At 49.4% G+C, this 20,664-nt stretch overlaps 1 protein-coding gene across 1 annotated transcript in view; it reads left to right on the top strand.

The window, feature by feature from the left end:
- Positions 1-15,676: 15,676 nt before the first annotated feature.
- The window catches only part of REC114 (REC114 meiotic recombination protein), an 82,179-nt gene continuing 77,191 nt past the window's right edge, over positions 15,677-20,664 (top strand). The window contains exon 1 of the mRNA XM_040968481.1: positions 15,677-15,835. Coding sequence (XP_040824415.1) covers positions 15,677-15,835 — 159 coding nt within the window. The remainder of the gene's footprint in view (positions 15,836-20,664) is intronic.

Below are 20,664 nucleotides of genomic sequence, written 5' to 3'. Positions count from 1 at the left end.
TCTGCACCTGACTCTGCCAGCCCCATCTCCTGAAAAGCAAATCACTGAACCACCTCTGGCTCTAGGCGCTTCTGTGACCACGCTGCCTGCGGCTGTTTGGGCAGGGAGTCCCCTATCTAAATGAAATCTTGAAACAGACGTGCAGTGATGTAAAGCAAGCAAAAGGCAGACCTGCTCCGGAGAGTCGCACAGACTCCTCGGCAAGGCGCACGCCGTCTTTCACAGTCTGGCCCCTGACTTTGTCTGAGCAGCATCTGCTGCCCTGCAGAGGCGTGTGCCTTTTGGGTGAGTCTGAAGAACCTGCCTGCGTTCAGATCCTTGGGCCCTCAGTGACTCGCTGAGCAAACGTGCACCCACGGTTTTACCCGCATGAGGATGATCAGTTCATAGGGGAGGGTCTTTAAAAAGTTCATGGAATACATTTATTATATATATATATATATAAATCTATGAGTGGGGGTCCTGCAATGCCAACATTTCATGCAGATACCAGTTTGAGTCCTGAGATAGAAGATTTTCTCTTCTTCTGTCTTCTCCCATCACTTTGCCTTTCAAGCAAATTTTTATTTATAAGTCAGATTTACGGACAAGAAGAGACAAAGAGATCTTCCATCTGCTGGCTCTTTCCTCAAGTAGTCACAATGGGTGGAGCTGAGCCGATCCGAGGCTGGGAGCCAGGAGCTTCTTGCAGGTCTCTCACAGTGAAGTGGAAGGCCTCAGCTCCAGCCATTGTGGCCATCTGGGGGGTGAAGCAGCAGATGGAAGCTCTGTCTCTCTGTCTCTTCTCTCTGTAAATCTGATTTGCCTTTCCAATAAAAATAAATGAATTTAAAAGAAGAAGAAGAAGAAGAGGCCCAGCACAATAACCTAGTGGCCAATGTCCTAGCCTTGCACACATGGGGGATCCCATATGGACGCTGGTTTGTGTCCCAGCAGCCCCGCTTCCCATCCAGCTCCCTGCCTGTGGCCTGGGAAAGCAGCAGAGGTCGGCCCAAAGCCTTGGGACCCTGCAGCGGTGTGGGAGACCCTGAAGAAGCTCCTGGCTTTGGCCTGGCTCATCTCCGGCTGTCGTGGCCATTTGGGGAGTGAGCCAGTAGATGGAAGCTCTTTCTCTCTGTATACCCTTCTTTCTGTATATCTGCCTTTCCGAGAAAAATAGCACAGATCTTTAAAAAAATTTTTTAAAAGAAGTGATTCTTAAGACACCAAAAAAAAAAAATCACAGTAATACAATGAGCATGGAATTTCTTATCTTTATATTAACATTAAAAAGTACTGTAGGCAGAATTAGAAGACAAGTAAAACTTGGGGGGAAATTACAGCACATTTAAAACATAAAGGATTGGTATTTAGAATACATTAGAGTTGGTGTTGTGGGTTTGCAAGTAAGGCTAAGTCGCTTGCAAAGCTGGCCTCCCATATGGGCACCAGTTCAAGACCCAGTTGTTTCACTTCTAGTCCAGCTCCCTACTGGTGCTCCTGGGATGGCACTTAAGAGAATGGCTAAGTGCTTGGGCCCCTGTACCCATGTGAGAGGCAGAGGAAGCTTCTGGCTCCTGCCTCACGCAGCCCTGGCCATTGTCACCAACAGCAAGTGATCTAGCAGCTGAAAACTCTTTCTCCTTCTCTCTTTGTCACTCTGCCTTTCGAATGAATAAATACATAAATGAGAAGTCAGGTAGCAGCAATATGAAAGAGACTTTGTGAGCTGTATGGTCAGCCATGCAAGTTGATGAACTGAGTGGGAAAAATAACTTAGCATTTTTGAGGAGGATTTAAAACTAACACATGACATGGCTCAGCAGCTCTACTTCTGGGAAGACAACCTGGAAAGCAGTCACACAGGACCAGAGGGACACGTCTAGAAGAATAGAATTGAGCAAAACACCATGGGACCTTCTGTGACTCAGCTTGGATCTCCACTAAGGTCAAGGGAGGGTCTTGTGCTGCAAGTAGCTCACACCGAGAAGTGGTCCCAGGAAAGAGGAACGCACTTCCAAGGATGTGTGTCCAGTAGGCCACATCCTTGGCAACTCTGCCTCCAGGCAGAGACCCCACAGGAGACTACTTGGGGAATGCTGTGGTGGCAGCATCTGCTCCGAGATACAGTTGACATCGTTCCTGCGTGACCTTCCAGTTTCCAGAGTTCAGGGACTTTCCTAGAGACCGTGAGCTCCCTGCAGATGCTCCAGCGTCCAATCATCCAAGCAGGATCCCTCGGAGTTCCCAGGCTCTTCCACTTCTTGCACAATCTCTTGGTTTCTTGCTGCACTTCAGCTTTCCTTGTCATTGCTTCTGCTTTCTTTGATGTGTCCAGCCTAGTTTTACATTTCGAAGAACACACTCTTATTTCTGCTTTTCTGTAATACCTATTCTTATTTTGTAAATGTTATAGCTCCCCGTAACCCACGGAAGGCTTTGTTAATCTTTTCTTTTCCCCCTCGTCTCTCTAAGTTTTCTGTGCTCTGGAGCCATTGATCCTTCCTTCCCTTTAGGAGCTCCTAAAAGTCCCTCCTCCACTTTGTGTTGGGTTTTTTAGCTAAGTGAGTTGTCATTTACATCTATTAATAGGGTAATACACTTGGCTTTTCCAGCTATTCCTTTGTTTTCCATATATATTTTTTTGATATTCTATTGATTTGGTGGTTCCATTCATAATCTGTGATCACTTTTCAGGGATATGGATACTTACAGGTAACGTTTGCATGCAGAAACCAGGATGTTCTATGATCTGTCTTTCTAGTTGATGGTGTTATAAATCTAGTTTCATATAATTAATTCTAGTTAGATTTTTTAAAAAGATTAATTTATTTAGTTGAAAGGTAAAATCAAGGGGTGTGTGTGTGTGTGTGTGTGTGTGTGTGTGTGAGAGAGAGAGAGAGAGAGAGAGAGAGAGCAAAAGAGAGAGAATCTTCCATTCACTAGTTCACTCCCAATTGGCTGCACTGCCCAGACAGAAGTCGGGAGCCTGTCAGTCCATCCAAGTCTCCCGTGTGTGGTGGAGTCCAACACATGTGGCCATCCTGTGCTGCCTTCCCAGGAGCATTAGAACAGAGATGGATTGAGAAGTACTACAGCCAGGACTCGAACTGGAGTTTATGTGAGATGCCGCTGTCCCATATATCAGTTTAACATGCTGAGCCACAAGATCAGCCCCATCCAGAGCCAGACTTTAAAAGTCCAGTATGGTAGGTAATGTTTATAAAAGGTAAAATCACAGGCCGGCGTGCGGGCCTACTGGCTAACGTCCCTGCTTTGCATGTGTCAAGATCTCATATGGGTGCTGGTTTGTGTCCCAGTGGCCCCACTTCCCATCCAGCTCCCTGCCTGCGGCCTGGAAAAGCAGTCGAGGATGGCCCAAAGCCTTGGACCCTACACCCGTGTGGCAGACTTGGAAGAAGCTCTGGCTCCTGGCTTCAGATCAGTTCATCTCTGGCTGTTGCAATCACTTGGGGAGCGAACCAATGGACAGAAGATCTTCTCTGTCTCTCTTCCTCTCTGTATATCTGACTTTCCAATAAAAATAAATAAATCTTTTTTTTCTAAAAAGATAAAATCACTTATTTACCATTTTTCAACCAGCAAATCTTTGAAATTCATCATCAACTTAGGCATGATTTCTGTGTACTCTTAATTTTTATTTTCATTTTAGTTGAAAGGAATAGAAGCAGAAGGGGAGAGAGAGAGAGAGAGGAGAGAGAGAGATCCCATTTCATAATGTAATTCCCCCAGTTGTTTTCAAAAACTGAGGTTGGGCAAGGTCAAAGCCAGTAGGCAGGAACTCCTCCTGGGACTCCCACCTGGGTGGCAGGTCTCATGTACCCGAGCCATGACTTACAATGCAGGATGCTGGGGTCCTGGGCAGTGACGACAGCTGTGCCAAAGGCCCAGCCCTCTGCCAGGCAGTCTTATGAGGCAGTTGTCTGTGTTTCATCTCCATGTCTTTGCAGGCCTGTATCTGTTCTTGTTGAATTTGCTTTCCACCACATTTCGTCATGTGTTCTGGACTTAAACTCTGGGGTCATTTTCAACAGGAAGTTTCTTGCTTCTCTTGACCCCTGCCTGCTTTCTAACAGTGGGCAACGGCTGATGCCTTGCCAACCCTAGCCCAGCCCAGAACTGTCTCCCAGTGCCAATTCTGCCATCACATTGGGAACATTCCTCCCTGCAGGAGCATGGCTTGGGGTCTGCCCATCCCCACCGCCTCCTCAGCCTGTTTCTTCATGCTATACCAGGCCTCATGGTGGTAGCACACACAGGAGCTCCCTGCCCCAGCTCCTGGCTTCATAAAAGGAGCCTGGCTCTCCTCCATGCCTTGTGTGGAGCCATTTGGCTCCCGTTCCCTGCTGGGTTGCTCCCCTGCCACTGTGTCTGGTGTAGACCTGGAGCCCAGCAGGCTGCTGGCCAGTCCTCCCTCACTGCTGTCAGGGTCTGATCCCAGAGACACTTACCTTGTCTTTGATCATGGCTACTTCCTTGTCCTCCTTGCCTCAGATATGTGGCCTGTCACTGCCAAGGGATCTGAGATGGAGAAAGACAGGACCACATGCTTGGGCCTCTGCCAGCCACATGGGAGACTTGGAGGAAGCTCCTGGTTCTTGGCTTCAGCTTGATCCAGCCCTGGCTACTATGGCTATCAAAGGACTTAACCAGAGGATGGATGTTCTCTGTCTCTCTCTGTCCCCCTCCTCTCTGTAAATCTGATTTTCAAATACATAAATAAATATTTTAAGAACATTCTGGAACTGAATAGTGGCAATATCAACACACCATTGTAAATGTACTAAATGCATAATACATGAGCTGTGTATTCTAAAATGAGTTTTGTGTTCTATGGGTTTTACCAGAGGAAACACAAGGAGTTCATTTCCAAGTGCATCTGCCTGAGCCAGGTGGGGCTGCGCTATTCCTCCTTGACACCAGGCACCCAGCCACCTCCTGACTTTTATTTATTTAAGAGAGACAGGCAGATGGACAGACCTACGGAGCTTCCATCCATTTGTTCATTCCCCAGATACTTGAAATGGTCAGGGCTAAGCTTGGCCACAACCAGGACAGGAACTCCATCCAAGTCTCCCACATGGGTGGCAGGGACCCAAGGACTTGAGCCACCACCTGCTGCCTCCCAGGGTAAGAATTGGCAGGAAGTGGGCGGTGGGACCAGAGCCAGAAATGGAAGCCAGGTCCTCCCACATGGGATTCAGGTTCAGTCACAGCTGCAGGATCAGTTCTTCAACGACATAGACAGGTCTAAGTTCTGGATCCTGCAGCCTCCATCTGTGTGTGTGTGTGTGTGTAGTGGGGGGTGCTGCCTCCTCTGAGGCTGGACAGAGCCCATGACATGGGAGAGATTTCATGGGGTTGAGCAGGGGTGTACTTAGTTCTTGTGTTCAATTACATGTTTAAAGTGTCAGGGCCAGAGTGGTTCTCACAGGCCAACTTTCAGATTAAGATCTTGAGGCACAAAAACTCCTTCTTGGACATGAACTCCAATTCTAACATAGCTGAAGACATTCCTTCTTGTTCCCATCTGTATGACCATCAGGCTGGGAGAGGGTTACTAACCATTTCCCCTAAAGGTGATTTCTAAATATTATTTTTCTCCTCCCTGCATCTCCCACCATCCTCCCCGCCTCCCCCTAAAAAAAGCCTGCACATGTTGGAGGAACTCGGGATCGCAACGTGAATAAGACATCTCTCTCACTTCACCTGTGTCAGTCTAACGTGGCTTTGAGGAACTGCAAACTTCCCAGCTGGCTTTCTTGGCTTACTGTTACACCCCCGGGGTTTTTAATCAACGGGCGAGTCAGTGTTCGTCCTTGTCCATGCTGTGCCGGCGGCCAGCAGCCCGTGGACATGCTGGGATTGTCAGTGTCTCATCACATAGGAATTCCTTCCGTCACCTGCCATGGAGCAGGTGGCTTCTGCCTAGGAAAGAACTGCCCCTTCGTAGTGGATGTAGAGACCCCGGGGGCAGCATCCCTAGTCTGACATTGCAGAGCCAGCTCCTCTGCTTTGACTGATGCCAACAGGGCTTTCCTGGGCAGCTCGCAGCCAACATCAGTGCCTTGCATTCCCCAGCTGTTCTGTGTGCTGTGATTGCCCAGGACACCACAGGCAAAGATGCCGCTGTGTTATCTGGCACAGCCCGTTGCTGCTTTGCTAACTCAGTAGTGGAGGGAGAAGGGAGGCTGGGAGTCCCGATCTGCTTTGCAAAGGGCTCGCTAGGCTGCACAGACCTGTGTCACAGCCTGTCTACTGCAGGATGCTGGCCACTCGTGGGGTCACTTCTCTCCATGTTAGTCACGGTCACACTGTCCAAGAACATTCTGTTGAATCAATGGCTTTTTTATTTATTAAAAATTAATTTAAATATTATTTACATAGTTGAGAGGGATGGATGCCCACGGGCCCTCTGATTAGGGGAGGGTCAGATGTGGAGGAAGGTGGGTGGAACATGTTTCAGTCCTTTTTTTTTTTTTTTTCTCCTGTGTCCACAGGGGAGGAAGGGGAGAAACCAATCCCTGCCATCAAGCTACATCAGCACCTGAAGATAGGGGGATGGTCCCTTGAAAATGCCCTGGAGGGCCCAGCGCAAGAGGTTAAGGTCCTCGCCTTGCACGCCCGGGATCCCATATGGGCGCCGGTTCTAATCCTGGCAGCCCCGCTTCCCTTCCAGCTCCCTGCCTGTGGCCCGGGAAAGCAGTCGAGGACGGCCCAAAGCCTTGGGACCCTGCACCCACGTGGGAGACCCGGAAGAGGCTCCTGGCTTCGGATCGGCATAGCATTGACCGTTGCGCTCACTTGGGGAGTGAATCATCGGATGGTAGATCTTCCTCTCTGTCTCTCCTCTCTGTATATCTGCCTTTCCAATGAAAAAATTAAAAAAAATAAAAATTAAAAAAAAAATCCTCATGCTTTAAAAAAAAAAATGCCCTAGAGAGCCCATGTGGAAAAGAATGTTTTGAGAGTGTTATTTGAGTGGTTTCAATAGCCCTGAGATATTGTAGGTTTCATTACTTCAGGATTGAGAAAATTTTTTTTCCAAGGTCTACTGGTTAACAAAGTTCATGTTAGTACAGCCACAGACCTAGGACCATGCTGCAAAGTTTGGCCGGGAGAATGCTCCAACCTGTTCTGTTTTCCATCCTCTGACAAGGCAGTTTATGTCTGCTCTTGGCCTAGATGAGCTGGCCATCATGTCCCCTGTGTGCATGTGGGCATGCTGTCTGCTGCATAGGCATCAGCAACTGAGGAAGCCCAGTCCAAATACATGCACTCCAGGTTGAGACCACACAGCCTTGATTTTCCTTGTGGGCAAGGTCCGAATCCCTCAGTTCAGAGTCCCCCAAGAAACCTTGACCTCAGACTTGACCCTTATGTGTGCCAGCCAGGGTGAGGTAAGGTCTGTCACCTGCACCAGCTGGGGCACATATAATTAATGCAACTTGGTCAGTTCTGCCCCAGCCCCATACCTCTCACACAAATTGAGTGCCGCTACCTGGCTCAGCCAGCCAACCGCAGACACAGTCCTCACATGTAGGAGATCACCCCTGGACCTCCCCATTCTCTCTTCTCTTGCTCTGTCCTAGGATGAGTTGTGCACAGACTTCCTTGATAAGCAACTCTGAGTCAAAGACGGTGTAGACATTGCAGTGGCAGTGGCAATGTGGCAGCCACCGAGGTCGCGATGGAGATAGCAACAGTGATGATGAGGCCAAGTGTGCGTTGGGTCCGGCGTGGAATGGAAGAGAAGATCTTGTCATGTGTTTGATTCCAGGGTCCCTTCCAGTCATCATTTGGCTGGACTTGGAATCCATAACGCTGGAACTGTTCTTGTCACAAGATCTCAAAAGACATATTAAGCCATATGTAGTTAAATATCACTAACATTAGTAAAGGCTGTATGATTTCAAATGCACAAGTGGTGGTCTCTTTGAACCATGTATGCGGCCAAGGAGGCCATACACTGTGAAGAGGGTAAAGTAACATTTTACAAGGTAACTTCACCAGGCATCAGAGATCCTAACTACCTTTTATCCTGTCTGAGTTCTCACATCCCCCATCCCTCCAGAAGTCCTTGCACAGCTTGTCCAAGGGCAGAGAAGAGACTAGGGAGACCCAGGGGTGATCTTCCATACTCACACATACCAGCAGGTGCCATAGCCTAGTCGGGTGACCCCAACAACCCCCACCATGCCAGCCCTCAGCCCTAGGTTTTACATGTGCCAGCCTCTGCTGTGGTCCAGCCAGGCTCAGCCCGCATCCCATACTGCTCTCATGTATATCCGCAGGTATTGTGGCTTAGTTCAGCCCTCTGCCCACACCCCTTCCCCAAACTGTCTTTTACATGCCACCTTGACCTATCTAGCCAACCCTTTAATGCTGGTTCTTGTGCCCACTAGTGAAAAGTACAGTCTACCAGGGGAGTGCCCACGTAAGATCCATCCTGGATCTTATGTCTGCCAGCGGGTACTGCAGTCCAGCTCGACATGACTTGCTCCCAATCCTGGCACTTACCAGCTGATGCTATAGTCTAGTTTGACTGGCCTGTATCCATTCTAGCTGTGGTGCATGCCAGAGGGTGCAGTGGCCTAGTTCAGCATGGTCTACCCCAGACTATTGGAATCAACACCCAGCAAAAGAATCCCTAATGTTCACCTACCAGGCCAGCTCCCAGTCTGGGGTCTTGCACGTGCCAACAGGTGCTGAGACCCAGTTTGAGATGGCTTGGCCCCAGTTTTGGCCTTTGCCAGCAGCTTCTACAGCCTAGCTCAGCCTGGCCCATCCCCAGCCTTAATGTGAACTGGCAGGTGATATGATCCAAGCTGGCCTACCCTGCACCCTGTCCTGGCTGTCATTCATGCCAGTGTGTGTTATGGGCTGACCCTGCCAGGCCTAAACCCATATCCAGCTCACACATGTGCCAATGGGTGATGTAGTTCAGCCTGGTCTAGCCTGCTTCCAGCCCTGGTTCATGCTTACCAGCAGGAGCTGCAGCCTAGCAGGGGAGTTCTCCTAACAGGCCTGCTCCCAGCAATGGCTGTTATGTGTGTTATCAGGCGCTGTTGCCCAGACTGACATGTCCAGCTCTTATTCCTGGCACTCACCAATAGGTCCTGCAGCCTAACCCTACTGACCTGTACCCATTCTGACTCTCACAGATGAGTGCTACAACCTATCCCAGCCCAGCCCCACACCCAGACCCAGCTCTCATGAGACCCAGTGGATTCCACAGCCTATTATGGTGTATCTTGAACCCATTCTGGCTCTCATGAGCACCAGCAAATGCTAGATCCCAGCTCCATTTGATCCACCCCCAGGCCCAGTCCACACTCATGTTTATGGCTGCTACAGCCTTGCCCAGCCCAGTCTGTGCACAGCCCCAACTCTTGCGCTCACTAGTAGGAGCTGTAACCAGGCAGGGGAGTCCCCAGAGTTCCCCTACCAGGCCCATTCCTAGCCCCAGGTTTTGCACATTGCTGGTTGGAGCTTTGACTCAACCTAGAATGACCCAGGCACAATCTCAACTCTAATTCATGGGTTTGGCAGCCTAGCCTAGCCAAGCTGGGCATAGCCCACACTCTGTCCTGGCTCTCTTGTGTGCCAGCAGGTGTTAAGGCCTGGCCCATCCCAGTCTGTCCCAAGATATGGCCCACACAAATGCTGGGTGCTTGTCTGTCCTGTCCCACTCCCAGCACCAGCTCTTGTACTCTACAGTGGGAACTGCAGCCTACTAGGGGAGTTCCCAGTTCCCCAAATTCCTCTAACAGGCCTGTTTCAAGACCCAGAACCCACATGTGCCAGCAGAGGCAGGAGCCTTGCCTGGCACAGTCTGCCCTCAGTCCCAATCCTTGAATACTCCAGCATACTCCAGGTGCTCCAACCTGGCCCTACCTGGCCTTCTCCCAACCTCAGTTCCCATGATTGTCAGGTGGGTTCCTGTCAGGTGAGTTCCATGGTCCAGCCTGGCTCAGCTCATCACTGCCTCCAGATTTCTGTGTGAACCTGTGGGTGCTGCATTCCCACATTGGTGAGCCCATAATTCCCCTATAAAATCTGCCTGTGGCCTTGGAAAGCCTTTGAGGATGGCCCATGGCCTTGGGACCCTGCACTCATGTGGGAGACCTGGAACAAGTGCCTATCTAAGAAAGAAAGAAAGAAGGAAAGAAAGAAAGAGAAAGAAAGAAAGAAAGAAAGAAAGAAAGAAAGAAAGAAAGAAAGAAAGAAAGAAAGAAAGAAAGAAAGAAAGAAAAGAGAGAGAGAAAGAGAGAAAGAAAGAAAGAGAAAGAAAGAAAGAAGGAAAGAAAGAAAGAAAAGAGAGAGAGAAAGAGAGAAAGAGAAAGAAAGAAAGAAGGAAAGAAAGAAAGAAAGAAAAGAGAGAGAAAGAGAGAAAGAAAGAGAGAGAGAGAAAGAAAGAAAGAAAGAAAAAAAGAAAGAAAGAAAGAAAAAAAGAAAGAAAGAAAGAAAGATTACTCATGGGTCTCAACACTTTTTATACAAAAAGGAGTGTTTCTTTTCAATTTCTACAGACATTGTTTTGTTTTGTTTTGTTTTTTATTATTTTTTTATTGGAGAGGCGGATATACAGAGAGGAGAGACAGAGAGGAAGGTCTTCCGTCCGATGATTCACTCCCCAAGTGAGCGCAACGGCCAGTGCTATGCCAATCTGAAGCCAGGAGCCTCTTCCGGGTCTCCCACGCGGGTGCAGGGTCCCAAAGCTTTGGGCCGTCCTCGACTGCTTTCCCAGGCCACAGGCAGGGAGCTGGAAGGGAAGCTGGGCCGCCGGGATAGAACCGGTGCCCATATGGGATCCCGGGCGTGCAAGGTGAGGACCTTAACCACTTGCGCCACCGCACCGGGCCCAATTTCTACAGACTTTTAAAGGTATCTTCATGAATCAACTCTTTGCAAAAGAATTATTTTTAAATGCAAATGGGAGTTACAGAATTGGAAGATGTTTTCATCATATACATCTGACACACACTTATACTCAAGATCCATAAGGAATTTCTATGAATCAATAATTACTGGGGCCTGACATGATGGCTTAACTGACTAATCCTGCCCTTTGGGATTGGGATCCAAGTTTTGGGATCCCACATGAGCAGCCAGTTTGTGTCCTGACTGCTCCACTTCCCATCTAGCTCCCTGCTTGTGACCTTGGAAAGCAGTCGAGGATGGCTCAAAGCCTTGGGACCTTGCACCCATATGGGAGACCCTGAAGAAGTTCCTGGCTCCTGGCTTCGGATCAGCTCAGCTCTGGCCTTTGCAGCTACTTGAGAAGTGAATAAGTGGAGGGAAAATCTTTCTCTGTCTCACCTTCTCTCTGTAAATCTGCCTTTCCCCCAATTAAATATTTTAAAAAATAATAATTGAGTATTTGAGCAGACATTTCACAACAGATAATCAACAAGCCATTTGAAATGGGCTTAACACCACTTATCACTGGTGTAATGCAAATGAAACCCACCATGAAAAGGATGAGCATTTGACCTAGTGGTTGAGTTGTCCATGTCCTGGGGTGGGTATTCTGACATGACAGGTTAAGTTGCTACTTGGGGTGCCTGTGTCTCATGTCAGAGTGTTCATGCGGATCCTGGCTTCTCTGCTTCTAACCTAACTTCCTGCCAGGGCACCCTGGGAAGCAGCAGATGGTGGCTCAGCTACTCACACAGGAGATTTCTGACTCAACCTTGGCTGTGCCAGTCTTTTGGGGAGTGAACCAGGAGATGAATGATCTCTTTCTATCTTTAAGTAGATGAAAATAGACATTAAAAAAGATAACCTGTATTCCACATCAGAGTGCCTGGGTTTGATTCCCAGCTCTTGCTCCTGACTCCAGCTCCCAGCTAGTGTGCATCCTGGGAGGCAGCAGGTGCTGGCTGAAGTAGTTGGGTAGCTGCTACTCATCTGGGAACCTGGATAGAGTTCCGGCTCCCCATGTCGGTCTAGGCTGGGGGCTTTGGCAGGTGTGTGGGAATAAACCAGCAGATAACAGTTCTTTTGCTGTCTCTCAAACTGAAAATTAAAACAGAAAAAATAATTACAATGAGAAGCTCCTGGGTACCTAGTGGAAGAGCTAAAATTGCGAACTTGACAGTGACAGGCAAACTTGACAGCGACAGACATCAGGCTATTGCACCAGGTCCAAAGCTGTATTAAGATACATTACATTACAGTGACAATTTTCCAAATGAAAACACAAAAGCCTTTAAAAACTTGGGGTAGGCGTGGATGCTTGGTGCAGTTGCTTAAGAAACCACTCAGGGGTCCGGTGCGATGGCCCAATGGCTAAAACCCTCACCTTGCATGCGCCAGGATCCCATACAGGTGTCACTTTGTGTCCTGGCTCCTTGCTTGTAACCTGGGAAAGCAGTGGAGGATGGTCCAAAGCCTTGGAACCCTGCAGCCATGTGGAAGACCTGGAAGGAGCTCCTGGCTCCTGGCTTCAGATTGGCTTAGCTCTGGTCATTGTGGCCACTTGGGGAGTAAATCAGCAGACAGAAGATCTTTCTCTCTGTCTTTCTCTCTTTAAATGTGCCTTTCCAATAAAAATAAATACATCTTAAGAAAGAGAGGAAGAAAGGAAGGAAGGAAGGATGGAGGGAGGGAGGGATGGAGGAAGGGACGGAGGGAGAGAGGGAGCTTGGGACACCTGCATCCTGTATGAGTGCCTTTGATTCGAGTTCCAGCTTCACTCTTCATCAGAGTCCCATTAATGCACAAGTCAAGTAGGTAGGTCCCTGACACTCTCACGGAAGCCCTGCATTCCAGTCTAGCCTCCTGCCTTAGCCTGGCTCAGCCCTGACTATTGTGGGTATTTGGGGCATAAGTTAGCAGACTCACTGTCTTAAAGACATTCTTCTTAAAAATGTGAAGTGATTTTTCCCATGTGCACTCACAGCAAACTGGAAGCTTCAGAAGGACAGACATACTTCCTTTTTGTTCTCTCCTGCACCCCCCGTGCCTTCGTGCCCATGCAGTGCTTGGCCCTTGATGGCGCAAGCTGCAGTCCTCGGTGTATTACGGATCTGAAAGAGCCGTGCACACTGAGCTGTGGCTGCATCCCAGCTTCCGGCACAGACAGGGCTGGTTTTGGCAGTCACTGGTGGTCCCAGAAGCTGGAGCACAGGTGCACCGTCTGGGAAGGGAGTCTGCAGGTGGGAGCCCAGCAGGGTTCCGGGTGTCCTTGGGCACTTGGCAGGGCCCCGGCTGTGAACACCATCTGCTCCTGGGAAGATGTCTGACAGCAGCTGCAGCCCTGGGACCCAGAAGGTTGAAGCTTCTGAGCTCCAATGTCAGGTTCCCCGTTCCCATCCTCCATGCAAAGTCACGTTAACTCGGCAGGCGGTCACTGCCAGCATGTGGCCCGCCAGCCCCTGCTCGGCGTCTTCCCACACATACTCTTGGTCCTAAAGCTGTTTAATAATGCCATTTGACGGAGAGGTTCCATGCTCTATTCCCCCTCCAAGGTCACACAGCTGACAAGCAGCAGAGCCGGAACCAAGCAGGTTCTGAACCGTCTGCCGCTGCGTTCAGTGTGATTCTGCTGTGTCACTCAAGGAGCTCTGAACCCTTTGTCAGCTTCACTGCACACTCGCAAAGATGCGGACCACACCACCCTTCATTTTAACCCATGGGATCCCATATGCCCCTGGAGTCACAGAAGGATAAAATCGCTCCTGTACAGACTTCACCCCTATTCCTCATCAGCTGCCAAGTGCAACCTGTCTCTTAACTGCTGTTCACAGCTCTTTGGCCCCAGTACACCTTCCCAACCTCATCTTTTCAGTTTATCTTCTGTTTTAAATTTTAATCATCTTGGGCCTGGTGTGAAAGTCTAGTGATTAAATCCTTGCCTTGCATGCACCGAATCCCACCAAGATCCCATATGGGTGTTGGTTCGTATCCAGCTGTTCCACTTCCTTTCCAGTTCCCTACTTGTAGCCTGGGAAAGCAGATAAGCACAACCCAAAGCCCTGGGATCCTGCACCCATGTGGTAGAGCCTGAGGAAGTTTCTGGCTGCTGACTTTAAATTGGCTCTGGTCATTGTGGCCACTTGGGGAGTGAATCAGTGGACAGAAGATCTTTCTGTATGTCCTTTTCTCTGTGTGTCTACTTAACCAATAAAAACAAATAAATCTTAAAAATAATTAATGATCTTGAATGTGTTTGCCACACTCACGGAATATGTAGATCATATGTGCATACACACATAGAATAATTTTTTCCCTAAAACAAACACATTAACATCACAAAGCGTAGGATTCATGATGACATGCGAAACAGGCGTAATGTCACATACATGGTATAACTCAGTGAATTGATAACTCTGTGATGTGAGATAAATCAGTTACAAAATTTTGATGCTCTCTCTATATAAATATTCATCTTTAAACAATACCCTGGAGGGGTGGTGTGCCCTTACTTGGGTCACATAGGTCCCACGGAAGTGCCAGGGTTTAAACCTAGCTCTGCTCCCAGTGCCAGCTGCCTGCTCATGCACAGACTATGAGGCGGTGGGTGACAGCTTGGTTACCCGGGGCCCTGCCACCCAGGTGGGAGACGTGGATGGAATACTGGATCCTGGCCTCAGCCTGGCCTAGCTCCAGTCCCAGCTATGCCAGCAGATGGGGAATGAACCAGCAGCCGGAAGAGCTTTGTCTACCGGTGTCTTTCTGAGGTAAATGTTTGGGCCCGGTGACCCGTTGCAGCCCCAGTGTGTTGTAATGACTTTGGAGACCACTCACTTTGGAACATCCTCCTTGTTCTCCTTCTGGACCCCAAGGCCTAGTCAGTAGCACACCTGTTTTCAATGACCTCATTGCCTGCTCCTTGAGCTTTGCAATTACTATATTGTAGAACAAATAAATGACTACCTCTCCAACCACTTTTGATATATTTAAGACCCCGTGGTGCGCACGGTTTTAAAATCTGTTTGCTTGTTTATTTCTCTTGTTTGCTGAACAGCGCTCCTGATCCTGAGCTGTTTCTTCTGAGAGGTAACTTGGGCTCCACCATTCAGTGGCTTGCTGGACCCTGGCCTGCCTTCGCCTCCCTAGTCCAGGGGACGGTGTTTGGGCTGTGCCTTTTCTGGGCTCCTGGAGGCCTCGATCACCCTGTGGCATTAGCTGCTTGGTACCTGCTGGTCCTCCTCGCCTTTGGTAGCATGCACCCCACACTCCTCTATCCTTTTGCTCCTCTGCAGCAGGCGACAAACGGACCAGCTGGAGTAAGTCTGTCAGGAAAGGGAGCTGTGGGATGACCAAGGAGCAGCCATGTTTCTGTATAGTGGGGGGTGGGGGGGCCTGTGGCAGCGTTGTGAGGGGTGAGGAGGGTTGGGATGCCATCTTCATCATCATCCCAAAAGCCACCCCAAGGAAAGCCTTCTTGTCCTCGTGTGTGTGTGCGTGCGTGTGTGTGTACGTGTGTGACATTCAGGGCACCAAGCCAGGCTGGGGCCTGCTCCCAGTCAGAGCCGCTGGGCGGGAAGCCGAGGCTCCACCTCAGGCCTCCTGGAAGTGAGGGCAGCAAGCGCCTGAGCCTCGGGCCCGCTCATTGGCTCCCATGGCGAGGCGAAGGGCGGGCCTTGCGTCGCCGCGCGCCCTGATTGGTTGGAGCGCAGTGGGGCCCGGTTCCTGCCTGGGGCCGCACGTGGAGGGTTTGGGAGCAATGGCGGGGGCTGCAAACGCAAGCACCAGCTTCGGGCTGCCAGGGAAAGACGCGACGCAGTGGCCTCTGCAGCGCTACGGCCGCTTCATGCCATTGAGCGACGGGGAACCTCCTGCGCCGGGCCAGGGGACCAGGCCGGCTTCCTCCCGCTCCTGGAAGGTGAGGCCTGGGGCAGGGAGGGCAGCTAGGTGCTCCCATGGCGGCAGGCAGGCAGGGAGCCACGCGGAACAGAGACAGACCGAAAAGAGGCTTCGAGGGAAGGAGGTCAGACCCGCAGCTGGCACAAGACATGTAGATATAGACAGAAGCACGTGTGTGGTCATGGAACTGGACAGGAGACATTGCATTCTGGAGGGTTTTAGTCATCTCGAGTGTATGCTGGACTCCACTCCAGGCGCTAGGGGTGTAAAAGGGAGCAAGGATTGAAACAGTGTCTTCCCACGGTACGTAGTCATCGAACTGCAGAATCTTCCAGAACCAAGCAGCGAGGCATCCCACTCGACCCTATTTGCATCTTAGCCTTGAGGCTGACTTTCTGCCATCTTGGCTAGGTGACTTAACACCTCTAACAGCTTATCAGTAGTACTTAACCAGCATAGGGTTGTTCTGAGCAGGGAAGTTACTACCTTTGCCCTGGGTCACACTGGTCAGGGTTGAGTTGCTTTAGGGCTTGCTGCTATAATTGTTTTTGTCCTGGTAGAATGCATTCATAGTTGCCTCGGGTCCAGGAGTATCCCAAGTAGGGGTCACACACATGCAAGACCCTCACTGGCAAAGCCAGTGAGACTGGTGCTTCACATAGAAAGGGGGTGCTAGCCGGAAAAGAGGGTGTGTCAGGGAGGGAGGGGCACTTTGATGGGCAAGATCTGAGGGAGATGGGGTGGATTCCTGAAGGCGCCTGGAAAGCCAGCTTGGCGTGGGAGGCAGGAGGGGATGCTGGCCCAGGCAGAAGGAGAAGGAATTCGGAGGTTGGCTTTGGTTTGCTGCCTGAAGCAGCTGGATGGTTGGGGAGTGGAGAACCCTGGAAGAGAAGTGTTGAGGTGACAGACTCGGACTTTAACATGTCAAGGGAGCGTGTGGGTGGAGACATGGAAGAGGTAGTTGGGATACCAGTGTGGGCTCACAGGTGGCTCGGGGTTGGAGGGGGGTCAAGGTGTCTGGGAAGGTGGGAAGCAACCTTGAACTCAGTGGCATGGTCTTAAAAGTTTAATGATGGGAGTGGGCTGGAGAGACTGACAGTGTGTGTGGTCTGTTCTTCTGAAAACCTGTGCTCTGAGTGAGGAAGGATGGTGTTGTGTCAGATTTTGATATCTCCAGATAATCATCAAGTCTGAAGTCGGTGCTAAGGCATGAAGGTGGTTTATTCAGGTTAGCCTAGGTCTCCCAGCCACCTCCCCCAGTCCAGCAGGGCTGGGCGGGGCAGGGGCAGCCTCACCTGAGGCTGGTAGGATCTGCAGGGAGGAGAAAAAGGAGAGCAAACCAGAGAACAAGAGCCTCTGGTTGAACAGCCCAGAGGTTCTTACACATTTCAGGATATTAATTATACAATCATGATTGAGCAGGATTTTAATGGTGGATTTGAAGCAAGCAACTTTCAAAAAGTACAAATTGATGAGCTATAGAGTAGTGAATCTTATCAAGCACCAGGGACCTCCTTCCTGAGGAGTGGTCTGCCTACGGGACCTGCCAGGTGTCCTGCCAGGTGTCACGTAGACTGTCAGGCCCGGAGTTCACACAGCCCCCAGCCAAGCCATTAAGGCAGAGTTACAAAAGGCAGAAAACACCTAAGTTCTTCAATGGGATGGCAATGGCCTCCCTCACCTCAGTTTAGAATACTAGAAGGAGGGGCGCTCCTCAATGCTTTGAAATCAGTGTGGATCTGGTGGCAAGGAAAGGCCATGCCATGCCTACTCCGTACTCTCCTGAAGCCTGAGTCCTGAGCGAGGATGAAGGCTGAAAATGCCAAAATTGACTGAAGAAAGAGGTCAGTGCAAGGTGACTGATCTAGAACTGGATCTTAGCAAAAGCTGCGGGGGTGGGCGGTGTTTGAAGACCTACAAGTCCCCCCCCTCGCCTCCCCCAGCCCATGTTAAGCTCTCTTTCCTAAGACGCCTACAGCAGGTGCAGGAGCTCAGCCGCAGTGTGGCTAACTCCTGGTTCTCATCCCCCAACTCTGAGGTGTTGACCTTGTTAGAATGCCCCCGTCAGGCTGCTAAGCTCTTCATAATCACTTGTAAGGATTGGTGCCTGGGAGCAGTTTTCAAATGCTGGTTTGGTCTGGCACGGAGCCCACGGCTGGCCGCAGTGACAAGGGCCGAGCTGGGCTCTGGCGGTGCAGTTGAAAATGGAGCATTGCGCTCTGCTTTCGCTCTCTGCCCAGCCATCCTACCTGCTGGGAATAGTTTTGGGGCCTTCGTCTGTTTTTTCTTTTTTTTTTTTTTTTGGAAATTGAAAGTGAAAAACAGGACTTGTTCTATTTTAGGGGAATTGTGACTATTGTACGATAATAATAATTATAGATGAACCCTCTATAGACTGTACTCTGTTAAATCCTATGTGAATTCCTTATTTCAGGATTGGTGGTGCCTGCAGTGTGTGTGTGTGTGTGTGTGTGTGTGTGTGTGTGTGTGTGTGTGTGTTAGGCATAGCCTAGAAATATGTAGAGGATTAAGTGGTTCTGTTTAATTTTTTTTCTGGTGAACTTTCACATTCAACCTTGGTTGAAACTCTTTTGAGGTGTTTTCATTTTTTTAATATATATTTTTCATAAGCTCTTTTCCTGGTGCTTTTCAACATTGTCTAATTATAGGGAAGAAGTACATCACAGTGGCTCCACACAAGGACAAAATGTCAGCTCAAGAGAAAAAAAAAATAAACAAAACTGAATAGTCCAGTGCGGCTTCTCAGAGTTGAAGCCCCCCTGGTTGAAGAGCAAGGTCAAGATCATTACATATAGAATATCTAAATACATGAGTCCTGATCAGAGTCACTTCCCTGAATTTTATTTATTTGAAAGGCAGACTTACAGAGAGTGAGGAAGACAGAGAGAGAGAGAGAGCGCTTCCACCTGCTGGTTCACTTCCCAAATGGCTGCAACAGCTAGGGCTGGGCCAGGCCAAATCCAGGAGCCTGGGACTCCATCTAGGTCTCCCACGTCAGTGGCAGGGACCACCTACTCAGACTGTCCTCCAGTGTCCTCTGTGTCAGCGGGAGCTGAGTCACACGTGGAGCAGTCAGAACCCATAGGAGCCGGCTGAACTTGCTGTACCATAACTCCTGTCCTGGGATTCTTTTTTTTAAATTAAAAGTCAATGCCAGGCCCGGCACAGCAGCCTAGCAGCTAAACTCATCTCCTTACACGTGCCAGGATCCCATATAAGTGCCATTTCATGTGTCCAAAGCCTCGCTTCCCATCCCGCTCCCTGCCTGTAGCCTGGAAAGCAGTCGAGGATGGCCCAAAGCCTTGGGACCCTACACCCGTGTGGGAGACCCAGAAGAAGTTCTGAGTTCCTGGCTTCGGATTGGCTTAGCTCTGCTATTGTGGCTACGTGGGGACTGAATCAGCAGATGGAAGGTCTTCATCGCATCTCCTCTCTGTGTGTCTGACTCTCCAGTAAAGATAAATAAATCTTAAAAAATTCACTGCCATGGTGGTATTGCACACTAATCCTCTACCTGCAGTGCTTCCATCTGATTTGGGTGCCAGTTCAAGTGCTGACTGCCTCACTTCAGACCCAGCTCTCTGCTAATGTCATGGGGAAGCAGCAGAGGATGGTTCAAGCCTTTGGGCCCCTACACCCATATGGGAGACCTCGAAGAAGCTCCTGGCTTCAGACTAGTTCAGCTCCAGCCTTTGCACTGATTTGGGGAGTGAATCAACAGATGGAACATCTCTTTCTCTGTGTGTGTCTCTCTTTCTCCCTCTCTATAACCCTGGCTTTCAAGCACAATGAAATACATCTTTTTATTTTAAAGGGATATTTTTAAGATTATAAAATCCTTTTTTAAAAGCCACCGTGGGGAGAAATTAACCACAGTTTGGAAGCAATATAGGTTTTGTAACAGTAAAAGGAAGAAAGTGTGTGTGTGTGTGTGTGTGTGTGTGTGTGTGTGTGTGTGTGTGTGTAGTGCGGGGAGAATGCAGAGTAGTTTGTTGCTCGGACGCTCATATGCACAGCCCTTGTCTGGGGGTTGTTAAAGAGGCAGGCGCTGACTGACTGGGGACAGGTCTGGCAGTGAGGTGAGAACCTGCAGTTCTGGTGGGGTTTTGTTTCTTGGTTTTTTGTTTTTGATTTGTTCATTTTTATTGGCAAAGCAAATATACAGAGAGAAGGAGAGACGGAGAGAAAAATCCTTTGTCCCTTGGTTCACTCCCCAGGTAGCTGCAAAGGCCAGAGCTGAGCTGATCTGAAGCCAGGAGCCTCTTCCGGGTCTCCCACACGGGTGCAGGGTCCCAAGGCATTGGGCCATCTTTGACTGCTTTCCCAGGCCACAAGCAGGGAACTGGAAGGAAAGTGGAGCAGCTGGGATATGAACCAGCACCCATATGGGATCCTGGTGCATGCAAGGTGAGGATTCAGCCGCTAGGCTACTGCTCCAGGCCTGAGAACCGGCAGTTCAGCTCCCAGGTGACACTGGTCTCGTTGACTCTGAAAGGTGAGCCTCTTTCGAAAAGCGTGGCGTGAAATGGACAGCCATGGAGTGACATATATGAAGTGAATGTTTGGAGTTAAGCAACAAGGCAGTCAGATCCCTAATGAATATGCAAACATTTTATTAATAGGGTTAATATTTAAGCCATCTGTCATTTAAACGGAATGAGCAAATGAAATACAAAGTTGAACTTGATTTTAGCTCCTTGCATCTGTTGGCCCAGTCTTTCTGAAAAGACTATCATCATAGCCGATTGGTCCATTTTATGTAATTTTTTATGTCTGACTTAATTTTAGTCTACTAATTTGAGAATAATTTTCAAAGATGATGTTAAT

The sequence above is a fragment of the Ochotona curzoniae genome, unplaced genomic scaffold (assembly GCF_017591425.1).
Source record: "Ochotona curzoniae isolate NIBS_2020 unplaced genomic scaffold, NIBS_Ocur_1.0 scaffold_4701, whole genome shotgun sequence".
NCBI lineage: Eukaryota > Metazoa > Chordata > Mammalia > Lagomorpha > Ochotonidae > Ochotona > Ochotona curzoniae.
The sequence above is the reverse complement of the archived record's forward strand: the minus strand, read 5'-3'. Positions and strand labels throughout refer to the sequence as shown.